General features: G+C 34.9%; 1 protein-coding gene across 1 annotated transcript in view; it reads left to right on the forward strand.

The window, feature by feature from the left end:
- The window catches only part of LOC123543639 (uncharacterized), a 35998-nt gene extending 33251 nt beyond the window's left edge, over positions 1-2747 (forward strand). The window contains exons 4-5 of the mRNA XM_053536012.1: positions 1263-2447; positions 2689-2747. Coding sequence (XP_053391987.1) covers positions 1263-2447; positions 2689-2747 — 1244 coding nt within the window. The remainder of the gene's footprint in view (positions 1-1262; positions 2448-2688) is intronic.
- The last annotated feature ends 10769 nt before the right edge of the window (positions 2748-13516 follow it).

Consider the following 13516-nt stretch of genomic DNA (forward strand, 5'->3'; position numbering starts at 1 on the left):
GTTTCGGTAAAGATATTTGAATAAAACTTGGTATGTATGTAGCTTATATCAAGAAAAAGGCAGGGATTGATTTTGGGGTTTCTGGGGTCAAGGCCAAGGTCACTGTTACTTAAAATAGAAAAAGGGTTTCCGGTCAATAAATTTTGTTTCAGTAAAGATATTTAAATAGAACTTGGTATGTATGTAGCTTATATTAAGACAAAGGCTGGGATTGATTTTGGGGTTTCTCGGGTCAAGGTCAAGGTCACTGTTACTTAAAAAAGCAAAAGGGTTTTCGGTCAATAACTTAACTTAGGAATGACCTATCATGATGAAACTTGGTGTATAGAAAACTTATATAAAGTTCTAGCTTTTGATTGATTTTGGGGTTTCTGGGATCAAGGTCAAGGTCATTGTTACTAAAAATAGGGTTAGGGTTAGGTTAGGGTAAGGGTTAGCATATCTTCTACATGCATGGAGGGATTTTGATGAATGTTGGCACAATTGTTCATCATCATGAGACGGAGTGTCAGGCGCAAGAACCAGGTCCCTAGGTCTAAGGTCAAGGTCACACTTAGAGGTCAAAGGAAAAAAGAATTAAAACTTTTTCCGGAGCATATCTTCTTCATGCATAGAGGGATTTTGATGTAACTTGGCACAATTATACACCATCATGAGACGAAGTGTCTTGCGCAGTTCCCTTCTTTAGAATTATTTCCCTTTGTTGTTACTATAAATAGCTTATATTGTAACTTTTTCATTACTAGACGTAGGGAAAAATCGAGACCACTTTTCTGTAGTACAACATGCATGTTACATCCAATTTTGAGGTGTATTTTGACCAATCTCTACCTGGTAAGGATTTCTGTGTGGACTTACAATTTTTTTTTTTTTGTATTTTTTTTTCTTTTTTAAGATTAACTTCCCTTAGTTGTTACTATAAATAACTTATATTGTAACTTTTTTATAATTGACCGTAGGGAAAAACCAAGACCACTTTTCTGTGGTACAACATAGTTGTTACTTTCTAATTTTAGGTGTATTGTAAGGTATCTCTACCTGGTAAGGAGTTTTTTTGTGGACTTGGAAAAACAAAAGAATTACAATGATTACTAAACAACCACAAAATTAAAATTACATCTGCAAATACATGTGCTAGAGTAAAGAAATTTGCTTTGACGGGCGTATATTGTGACATTCTGGCACTTTTGTTTATTCTTATGAAAAGTGTTGTAAACCTGGTTTCGTGGCATTGCCGCGTTTCTCGTTTTACTTTATTTCAGAGCTGAAAGACGATTTGGCTGCCTTCTACAAAACAAGATACAGTACAATACCACTGTCACCCCTAGTCAATGGCCATGACATTCCCCTTATAAATTTTTACATTTTGCCTGAAATGAATTTCATTCAAAAGCAAGACAAAAAGCCAGCAGGGAAAGAGACTAAAACGCCGGTCAAATCGTTGTCGGACGTATTCCAGTCTGAAAACAGTTGTGAAATATATTTAACCGCTGATGCTGGATTTGGAAAAACTGCATTTTCAAAATTTCTTGCTGTCACATGGTGCCAGGCTCATCGTCCCGGAATGAAATACAAAAAGTACTTCTCAGAAGATGCGATAAATGCCATGCTTGGTTTTGAGTTCTTGTTTCTTGTGTTATTACGGGATTCTTCTGATGACTGCAGCATTGATGATTTGATAATGAATCAAATTATACAAAATTTGTCACGGTCTTCCGAAATGACAATAAATTCTATACAGGGAATTCTGCACCGGGAAAGATCTTTAATTATTCTGGACGCTCTAGATGAGTGGGTCCATCCTGAAAAGAAATGTACAAAAGTGCCAAAAACAATCCCTCATCGTAATGCTCGTGAAAAGTGTGTAATCCTTACAACAACAAGACCTTGGAAATTAGGTGTGTTAAATCTTAAAAATAGTGAAATAGGTAAGAAAGTGGAACTAGTAAAACTAACCTCCGAGTCAGCACAAATATTAGAGGAAAGAGCGATTTCAAAAATAAAGAATCTCGATGTTGCTGAAGCAAAACTCTTGGCCAAACAATTAAATAAAAAAATTAAAGAAAATAAACTCGAGGATCTGGAATCCGTCCCCCTTCTTTCGATGTATCTCATTTGTTTATGGTGTGAAGATGTTCCACTAGGACAGTCAAAGTGTGGACTATATGCAAGCATTGTTGAACTCCTACTGTCAAGAACTTTAAGCAAACATCCGGAAATGGAACCAACATGCGAACCCTCCCAGAGTGATATCCCACACTGCTTCAGTGAACATGAACATTGTAATCAATACTGCACATATCTGAAAGATTTGGGTAAGTTAGCATTTGAAACTTTATTCAGTGAAACAAAGGAAAACACTCTTGTTTTTTACAAGTCAGTGGCAGATAAGTTTCTCTCACCAAATTCTTTGAAATTAAGTCTTGACTCAGGATTATTAACACAAAGTACAGAAAAGACACTTATCAAACAAATTTCTAAAGTTTCATTTTCACACAAAACAATACAGGAATTCTTTTGTGCATTACACATTTCTTGTGAAAATGAAAGTGATGTCAGAAAAATTTTTCTAAGCAAATGCAAAAGTTTGCAAAGTATTCTTGAAATGTCGACAGTGCTTATTTTTATCAGCGGAATGAATGCAGAAATCATTTCTTCTGTATCCCAGGAATTTCGTTCTGTTATTAGCCGAGATAAGAATACGAGCGAATACAGATCTACAACTGATTGGATCTGTGTACCTCTGAAAAACATACAAGACATGTACATTTCTTGTATGAAAGAAAACACGAGTGATAAGGAACTAAATTTTTTCTGCCAAGATTTTTTCTTTAGTGAAGATTGTAAAGAAGAAAAATACTTTTCACATTTAACAAAGCTTGCGGTACACAATAAAACCAACATGGAGTCAATAAATACCTACACAGCCAATGGTCGTAGTTTACGTGAAATTATTGATTCTTGTACACTGCACGAACCGTTCCAGATCAATAAAATGTGCTATTGGGGTCGAGATGAACAAGAGCTGCTTCCTGTACTGTTGGAAAAGTCGTCGAAATGTGTCACTGTTATGTCGTCTAATCAGGATCTAACTGATTCTTGGAGCCGTGAAATGTTTGTAACATTACAGAATAATTCTCTGTTACAAGCAATTTATATCATCAATTCCGAGATGAGTCACGATGTAATGAATGACTTTCTGAATAATATCATAAACAGAAAAACAATGACGGAGATTAGATGGCGGGGCTTATGGTGTACAGAGCACGGGCGTTCGTGTACTTTCAGTTTAGATTTTAGTCAGCATTCAGATCTAAGGACGTTAGTATTGTTCGAGATACCTGAAGTGACACAATTAAAGGTTAATAGTCAAGTGAAACACGTGGAGTTGTTGGAAATCAAACTAGGTGAAATGTCGCTGCCTCCTGGAATGCCAAATATTGAAGATGTATTTTTGCATGATGTAAACATGTCTGCTTCAACATTGCGTGACCTCGTTAAGGTAGTGGAGAAACTTTCACAAAAAGTCAGAGTAAAAATAGACTGGTGCACAATAGAACCAAAAACAGAGTTTGAAGACGTTAAACAATATATACACGCATCTCAGTATTTACGAGTTACTCCGGATAAGTATCGGCGGTTTGTGTTTGAAACAAAAGTTGAAAATTAAGTTACTTAATTAACTCAGACTGGAGAAAAAAATGGAAGTTCCAATATGCAAGGTTTTATAAAGGAGAATAGCCGAAAACTGTCCATTATGTGCAGTAATGGACAAATTGAGGCGCAACGCGCCGGGATTGTCCATTTTTCACATAATGGATTAGAGATAGACCCTAAAATTTTCAATGATAGTATTACATTAAATAAACTCTAGAAATTTATTTCCAAGTCCTTGAAATAACCAAAAATGATTTAACAAATGTGAAGTTTATGATAGTTTTGTTAATATCAATAACAGAAGTTTTAATTTTTAATTTAAAGTTGTGATCCACAAAGAATGAAAACTTTTGCCTTGGGCTAGTACTTATAAGTAGAGATCTATTAGTTTACTTCCCTTGCAATTACACAATTGAGTGGAAAATGAAAACTGTTTTAGTAACAATATCATACTTTTTTGCACAACAAAATCATTTAGGATTTATTCATTTATGTTTGATTCCTCTCAAGACATGGTTCATATGATTCTGTCAACTTACATATGGTAAAAAAAATAACTTTTAACAAGCCAATAATAAAATGAAGTACCAGTAAGTAATTAATAGTGCAGATAATACAGTTGTGCTTGTATCAAATGTCACAATAGAACCATTTTTGTAATACAGAACACCTGGTAGGATAAGTAAAGGTGCAATTATATTGATCTCTATTTCCTATGCCTAAATGGATGGTTTGAGGCTTTTCTCTGACCTAAAACACTTTCCTCACGAAAACTCAAATTGCTGTAATATTATTATTTAATGTCTCTAATATTGTCCTCTTAAAGGCAAAGACAATTCATTGATTTGTGTCTCAATGCTAAATAAAAATACCAGGTCAAATGGAGTTTAAATTAGATTGCATATAAATATTTATTGCAATTAAAAGTTTTTAAACACTAATGATATTCAGTGCTGATTGTTAGGAAAGTTTCGAACATATCTCGTTTTATCACATTTATGAATGTTTTGAAGTACCTTTACAAAATGTAAAATTTAACTTGGCCGTATGATGTACTGATCAATAGTTTTCCTTGCTTTGTTCGTGCTGAGTTTACAGTTTTATACAAATCAAGTAATTTAATAAATGACGGGTCCAGGTGAAGACATTCTAAAATGTATGTATGTATTTTATATCGTTATTACAAAACAACTGTTCTAATCTCGTAATTACGAGATATCCTATCAAATTAATTTTATTAGAAGAAAATTACTCGTATCACATGAGATCTTTACTCGTGATGACTCGTATCTGGTTTTTACCAGAAACTATTTCGTTATTACAATAAATAACATGGTTATTACAAGAAAAATGTATTGTTAAATTAAGATCATTACGGCCAAATTTTCTGGTAGTACCGAAACGTGCAGTAAAACTTTTGGAAGCTTGACATTGTTTGTTTTTTTTTTTTTTTTTTTTTTTTTTTTGTCTTTGTGGTAGAAAGGTGAAATTGCTTATTTGTTTTTTGTTTTGGGTTTAACGCCGTTTTTCAACAGTATTTCAGTCATGTAACGGCGGGCAGTTAACCTAACCGGTGTTCCTGGATTCTGTACCAGTACAAACCTGTTCTCCGTAAGTAACCTGGTAACTGCCAACTTCCCCACATGAATCAGAGAAGGAGGACTAATGATATCAGACACAATGTCGTTTATCAAATAGTCACGGAGAACATACGCCGTGTCCGAGGATCAAACTCGCGACCCCAAGATCCGTAGACCAACGCTCTTACCTACTGAGCTAAGCGGGCGGGCTAGGTGAAATTGCACATTTCTGGGTAGGACTGCAACAAATGACAGTTATTGCAAATATTTAACCAATTTTACACGAACACTGCAGGAGAAAGATAGGTCTGTAGCATTTGATTATGTTTTAGCTCGACTATAATGGGTGGAGCTATTGGACTCCAATTTGTTTAATTCTGCCCATTGTTTTCTCGTGTAGGGCACAGCCAATATTTTATCTGGGAACCATACGCCGCTTTTCATGGAATTGCACTCTGTGCTTCGTTTAAGGCCATATGAATACATCTGCAGATGTCTCTAAATTACATTCTGGTACTTATAACATGTGTAAATGTCCGCGGCTAGAGGATGTGAACGGTAGCTTGCACTTCCAATACCGTCCCTGTACAGGCTCAAGCAAACCTAGCCTGCAATAGTTTCGTTTATGTCGTGTTTGGCGACCTGTGCCTATGGTTTACCGCTTTTTAATTTCATTCATGCGTCGGCGTCGGCGTTCCGATTTGGTTAAGTGTTTGTATGCAAGCTGTTATCTCAGAAACCACTTCTGGGAATGGATTGAAACTTCACACACTTATTCACTGTAGTAAATTGACTTACACTGCACAGGTTTCATACTCGATTTTGCTTTTGTATAAGATTATGTCCCATTTTCGACTTTTTCTTTATTAATGTAAGCTGGTATTTCAGTATATACTAATCGAAATGACTTGAAACGTCACACACTTGTTCACTGTAATAATCTGATATGCAGTGCTCACGTTCCATAACTCATTTTTACAAAATTATGCTATTTTTTTTTTCGACTAAACAGTTTTTGGTTAAATATTTGTATGTAAGCTGGTATCTCAGTACCCATAATGGGAATTGATTGAAATTGCACAGAATTCCTTTGCATGAGCTGATATGCATTGTACAGGTTACATTACCCTTTTTGCAATTTTACAAAATTATGCCCACTTTTCGACTTTAATATTGACAAGGCTGTTGGATAGTCGAGCGTTGCTGTCCTCCGACAGCTCTTGTTTTTACGTTGCCTATTTCCATCTATTTCCGACTCAAAATGCCATACCAGGTGTATATCTGCGATATTTTTCTATTACGATTTAGGAGTACACAAAGAAGACGTTCCTACTTTCTAACGGTTGAAGATTTAAACTAAAATTCTGTATTTACTGTTGGTACATTGTTTGATTTTCATTAGACTGATAATTTGTGCGGCAATTTGGATTAATGTCATACGTTTCCCTTTGTTTTCTTTCTTTTTTGGTTTTTTTTTTGTTATATGTTTTAATATAAAAGTTACTTAATCAGTTAATTGAGCTCTGTTCCCATTTTGACCACAGTTACTCTCAATTCCTGTGTAGTTTAATAACATTATGACATTGTGTTTATGCTCCCTCAAGGGGGTTATTCGATCTACTCCTTACCGTGGAAAAAAAAATGGCGGCCAAAACTGAAAATGTGAGTTTTTCTTACTTTTTTACTTTTTCAAGGATATCTAGACAATAACACATGTCAATCAACCTGTTCCACTGTTTTCCCCATCTACCGGTACCTTTCACTTTGGAAAAAGCACTTTAATTTGTCTGGAATGCTGGTCATGAAATTCGAATCGATGGAAAATTATCCGGTAAACACGGGATAAGGAATAGTGCGACTTGCAAATATAGTCTTTTTACCTAATATACCGCAGGTTGTAAGTTATTTTTTCTGATTTGAAGGAATATTTCCACATACTTATCTAATACTGTTGGTTTTGAGCAGATCACAGTTCGTATTTTTTTAAAAAAAAAACACACAATTTTAGTCCGATGGTAAGGAAAGGAACAGTGTGCGAAAATTAGAGGATAAGGTGAAGTGCATTTTTTTCAAACGAATTTTACAGTTTTCTCTCATCGTTTCTGAGATAACCAATTGACATTTCTCTACCATGTAATAATTAAAGAGGTCTGAATCGTGACCCTGGCTGTTAAACTACACTAATATTGTAGATGAACCAACCATAGTGTAAACCGTCCTATCGTTAAAGGTCGTAAATAACGAACAATCGAGTGTTCCTTATCGTGGTTGTTTAAAAATAGGCTCCTGAAGCAAATTAAACATACTATAATTCCAATGAATATGTGTTTATACTTGTTACCTAATGTCAATTGGATTTATCATATCCATAATCCAAAAAAATGTACAAAAGACAATTTAAAATGATACATACTTTACTGACGCCATGCGCAAGTTTTATACAAAAATTCACAACGCTTGACCGCTTTTATAGTTAATGACGGATTTTTTAGTAAATGCAAAGAATACATGTTCCCTAATTATTAATAACTGCATCATAATATGTATGTTTGTGTTATTACGATTCCTAAACAATAAAACATATATGACGCCGATGAAGGAATACTTAGGTTATGGATCTATCCTACTATGAATATATGAACTTGACATATAAAGAATAGCATTTTTATGTCTTTAAAGGTTATTTCTAGTTTTGTTTCAACTACATGTTATAACATTTGATACAAGATATACTTAGTAGTGATATATTTTTCACTTAAACTTTCCTTATGTAAAGTTCAACTTTCTATGATACAAACGTTACCTTTATTCTAAGACACTGAAAATCACAGGAGTTCATGTTGAATTAAGAGTAGTTTTTCCATGCCAAAACAGTGTATATGCATTTTCAATACATCTATCATTTGTCTATTATGAAGCAGAGGTCCTTCTTAATTTAAATGGCATAAGAAATGGCAAAATGATACGTGATCGATACAAACGTTACCAATCTTATTTAAAATAACATAAACAAGAAAGTGTCACTCAGTTTTAATTGACAGTGTTATCAGTTTGTGTCGTCTACGTCATAAGATGCAGATTTCACACAGGTAAAGTATATGTAGCACATTTGTCCTTGAAGACGTGTTTTCTTTTTCTGAAAATGTTCAATGGGCTCCGCTGGTAATGTTCGGTTGAAATAGGAAGCTTAAAGTAAAACCTATTTGTGATTATATGACAATTATTTTCCAACAAGTCATTTGATTAAATGGGGTAAAGGCAAGTGGTTACGCTGTCAGCGGTTTTTAGGTTCGAGCCCAGATGAAGGACATATGATAGTCTGGAAACATGACAAGCTAAAAACGAAGTCAATCAACTGACACACGTCTTATTATGTGGGTGCATAACTAAACTATATGTAAGAAAAAGCTCTACAATTTTCGTTATTATTTTATTTTAATGCTTGGCATGAAAATTTCCATCATGACTGGTAATTTATTAAGATAAAATGTTAAATATTAAATTTGATTTGCTCCGACGTCGGTCGCAAAAAGTTAAACGTTATGTTAAATTTTCGCTAGTCAAATACAATATACTACACACTGGTGTATTAAACTTAATACTAATCAGTCTATCTTTTCGTTTAAGCCATGTCACGTGCACCGACAACGGTTACAGGAGCTCAGCTCCTGAGTCTGTATAGTTTGCTACTGTAACCTGCACTTCCTGTGCTACGTATTACATGAGTGTGTTTTCATCTGAATCCTTCGAACTAGATGATCGAACGTTAGCAAAACAGCCACAGTGTAAAATTAATTCCTCGTTTGTTCAAAAAGGATCCCATTCCAGCCATGATGAAGCTTTGGGTCATCTTGATTCCTGAAATTATAAATCAAACGCACAAACAACAGGGAGTGGTGGGTTGGGAAATTAATTTTTTAAGGATAATCGTGAAATAATATGTCCTCTACATTCTCTCTGAGTTCCACAAACGTAAAAGGCCCGAGAATGGAAAAGTTCCTGCTTATATAGTGCGCTAAAAATAGCTCGCAGACTCAAGGACAACTGACTTGCTAGTGGTACTAGAATTATACGGTATTATACAATATGTCTGCTAGTAGCTGACTATGTGGAAAAATAATGGGTTTAATCTCTAACGATTAAACTAGTTATTATTTTCCAACAAGTCATTTGATTAAATGGGGTAAAGGCAAGTGGTTACGCTATCAGCGGTTTTAGGGTTCGAGCCCAGATGAAGGACATATGATAGTCTTGAAACATGACTAGCTAAAAACGAGGTCAATCAACTGACACACGTCTTATTACGTGGGTGCATAACTAAACTATATGTAAGAAAAAGCTCTACAATTTTCGTTATTATTTTATTTTAATGCTTGGCATGAAAATTTCCATCATGACTGGTAATTGATTAAGATAAAATGTTAAATATCAAATTTGATTTGCTCCGACGTCGGTCGCAAAAAGTTCAACGTTATGTTAAATTTTCGCCAAAAAGGTTCTCGAAAGATGAGAGAACCTTCCGTCAAACGGTTTAACATAACGGATGACAACCCAGTCATGATGTGGAAATGTGCAAAATATATTGATGCCAAGAAAAAACTCGGTAAACTGTAAAACATCATTTAATCAGTCAATCAATAATTCAATTAATCAGTCGTTAGCAATTTGATAATACGTGAGATTTTTATTAAGACAGATTTATTACTAAACGAACGAATCAATTAGTCACTGCAATGGAGGAAAAAACAGGCTGTTTTGTGGTATGGAAATAATAGATTGCTCCTGAAATTGTGTTCAACATGATGTCATAGCCCATTGGTGAAAGATGAGTGTCGTCATTGTCAAACATTTATGGATTATCTTTTATATCTGGATATTTTATTAAATGGCCACCATGCCTAATAACATAGGTACTAATAGCACTGTTTATTCGTTTACTTGCTCTTTCAGCTTGATGTACCTCAACGTACCTCCATGTACGCCGAGGAAGGATCTGGGACCATATAATTTTTGTTTCAGGCATCTTTAAATGCAGTTTGTTCAAAATGCACCTTAGCTGGCCAATTATCGCGGCTGATGTCATACTGCCAATGTCATTGCCTCCGCAATGTATAATTAAGTAGTCGGGTGTTTCATTAAACTCTAATATGTATCCTACTGACTGTTCAAGATGGTGTATTCTAATTCCGCCCATGAAATCCCACAATAACTTCGCTCCTACAGATTTGTAAAGTCCTAGATTTATACCGTCAGGCCTGTAACATAACCTCTGATACGCACCACGTACTAAAGATGAACCCAATATCCATACATTACAGGGACCTGAAAATTAAGAGATAAGTGGCCTCCAATGTGACTGATTAGATCGTCTTACCTGAAACGTATTTCGTTTTTAGGGTATGTATGCAAATAGGAAATATGGAGCTCACTTAATCAAGTACAAGTGTTATGAATTTCCCATCAAAAGTGAAATGTTAAGAAGTCCAAACAGTATGTTCCAGACAAGAAAATTTACGTAATTTTGAAACTACATAGAACAAAATGTATTGATATCCGGGGTCAGTCTCCCTACTCGGAGCTAATATTTACAACTAAATGGATTGCCGGTCTGATAAAATATTTATATAAGCTGTAACACACACATATATATATATATATCATTATATATTTGACTTATGATTCCATCAGGAAAATATATTTATCAAGTTATTTATCAGTATATATGTTATTTATATTTACTGGACACTCTAATCTTATACTTCATTATATTATGCATTACAAATCTTCTATGATCACATAATAATTATCTATGAACACCCAATTCAAATTGTATAGGAATCCGACAGCTGTCTTCCTATACGTGGTAGCAAGTTACTACTTACTAGGCAAAAGCGGATCGCCGGCCCAAAATAAATGTAAGAATCATTATATATTTATGCATATGCAACTCATTATCATTATATACGGCATTTGGCAGATCCTTAGCATTCATTATAATTTTGAAATGGGGTAACTGCTACCAACTGGTTTCAAACTATGACATGGCATCCGGCACCTAGATCGATCGTTTTTAAAGGGGCAACTCAATTTAAACCTTATTGTTGTAGCATAAATGTGAGTATGCAAACTTCGAATTATTAAACGAAATATGAATCATTACTTTCATAATTAATATTAAAAGTGAAAGAAGTAAAACAATTAAACAACAATTAACGAGAATTCAATAACAATGAACAACGACATGTACATTTTGTAAGGGTTTGATAAAGTACAAACTAGCTTTGCTAATGGATGAATGCAGATTTTTTGAGAATTAATTTAAGATAGCAGAGGACAAGTTTTTTAAACTCTCGAAACTAATGATAGTGATCCGTCGACGGAGTCGCAATATGAGCCGGCGTCGGATTCATAGAATATCAATGGCGAATATATGACTTGTATGCATTTGACCTCCATCTGCCTGCACTTTTTATAGCATCTACAAGACAGCCATCCTGATACATCCCAGAAGCACCACCAATCCTAAATGAATGTGATTTTATGTTCTTGTTGTTTAACCCTATGAACTTGATGGCTTTTTTAAGAACAGCATTAAACTGAAAGGAAGTCAAGGGGGTTTCATCAAAATGACGGAACAATGGACTAGCTTCGTCGCGCGAAGATTGAAACCTGAGATATGTCTGAATATGTTCATAACAGACTGAACCTGTTCTGCTCATCTATATCGGTATCGATAAAGGACCCGACTCCAGTTTGATCAGTCTTCGAAGATTTAAAGTACACTCGTATCTTACTCGAGCCTATAATGAGGTCTTGTTTTCTTAATACAGAGTCACGTGACCGTTTATTTGATGACGTAAACTCACTTATCCGAAGTAAAGCTACGTAAGCCAACGAAAAGGCAGCTGCAAATAAAATGTTCTCATACTGAGAGCGACAGATACATTGCAATGTCGAGATAAGCTTTTGTAATATGTGTATTGTTATAGGCTGCCTTGTATCATTTGTGCCTCTGATTCTACGTAGGGCTTCAAGCATACGTTTAACTATAAATTTCTTCGTGTTATCTTCAAAGTCATTAAGTTTATTGACATAGCTGATTGCGGAAATATAACTATTTATTGATTTATATGCATAATGCTGTAAAGACATGTACGCTATATATTCAGTGATTTGCTGTACATTCGGAGGCCATATAAGCTGTTGACCAGATAGAGAGCAAAAGTTTGTAAACGAGGAGATGGCAGCGCTGTACTGTTTCTGTTTCTGGGTATTTAAAGATAGGTACGCGGTGACAAGTCTATTTATTTCCGGCTGAAGATCCGAAGAAAGGTTTCTGGGATGTTGCATGGCTTCTTTGCTGTGTCTGTCGGTAACTCCCGGTATAATCTTGACCACTGAAAGCGATCAACAGAATCAGCAATGCTGTTTTGCTTCCCGCGCACGTGCTTACCCTTAACTGAATATTATTCTGTAATATTAAAAGCATTAAGGGCCGGATCAAGCTCATGACCCGCTTATTTTTAGACGATTTACTGTTGAGGATATTTACTAAAGCCTCATTGTCGGATCTTATCATGATCTTTTTGTTTTTTATAAACGTTCCCCAAAGTTGAAGTGCTAGAACTATGGGTATGAGTTCGAGATACGTAATATCAAGAAATATGTCGGCCTCCCAGTCATCTGGCCATTGAAATACACTCCACTGACCTTGAAAGTAACAGCCACATCCTAAATTTCTATTACCAGAGGAATCTGTATATAATTCGAAATATATGTTTTCTAACCAATCTTTGTCATTAAACATCGCTATTCCTTTAAAATCAGATAAAAAAGTAAGCCAGATTGTCGTATCTTCAAGAATATCATTAGTATCTCTTATAAAGTGAAACGGCTTTTTTCCTTGGCACATGACATCATAAAATCTACGTAAAAATGCCCTACCGGTAGGGATGGCTTTAGTCATAAAATTAAGTAACCCCACAATGGGTTGTAGTTCGTTTAACCGCACTTTTTTCAGTGTAACTAGACGAGATAATTCATTTTTTGCTTTATTTATTTTGTCTTCCGGGACATGGATTGTTTGGTGTTCAGCATCTGATTCCAGCCCTAAATACGTTATGACTTTAACTGGACCTATCAGTTTTTCAGGACATAAAGGAAACCAAGATTCGAATATACTTTTTGGAAGGAATGAAAAAGCTGTAAACAAGATTCAAAATTTACATGTGTCATGAAGAAATCGTCTAAGAGATGTGTTAGGTTATTTGTTCCAGATT

The sequence above is a fragment of the Mercenaria mercenaria genome, unplaced genomic scaffold (assembly GCF_021730395.1).
Source record: "Mercenaria mercenaria strain notata unplaced genomic scaffold, MADL_Memer_1 contig_662, whole genome shotgun sequence".
NCBI lineage: Eukaryota > Metazoa > Mollusca > Bivalvia > Venerida > Veneridae > Mercenaria > Mercenaria mercenaria.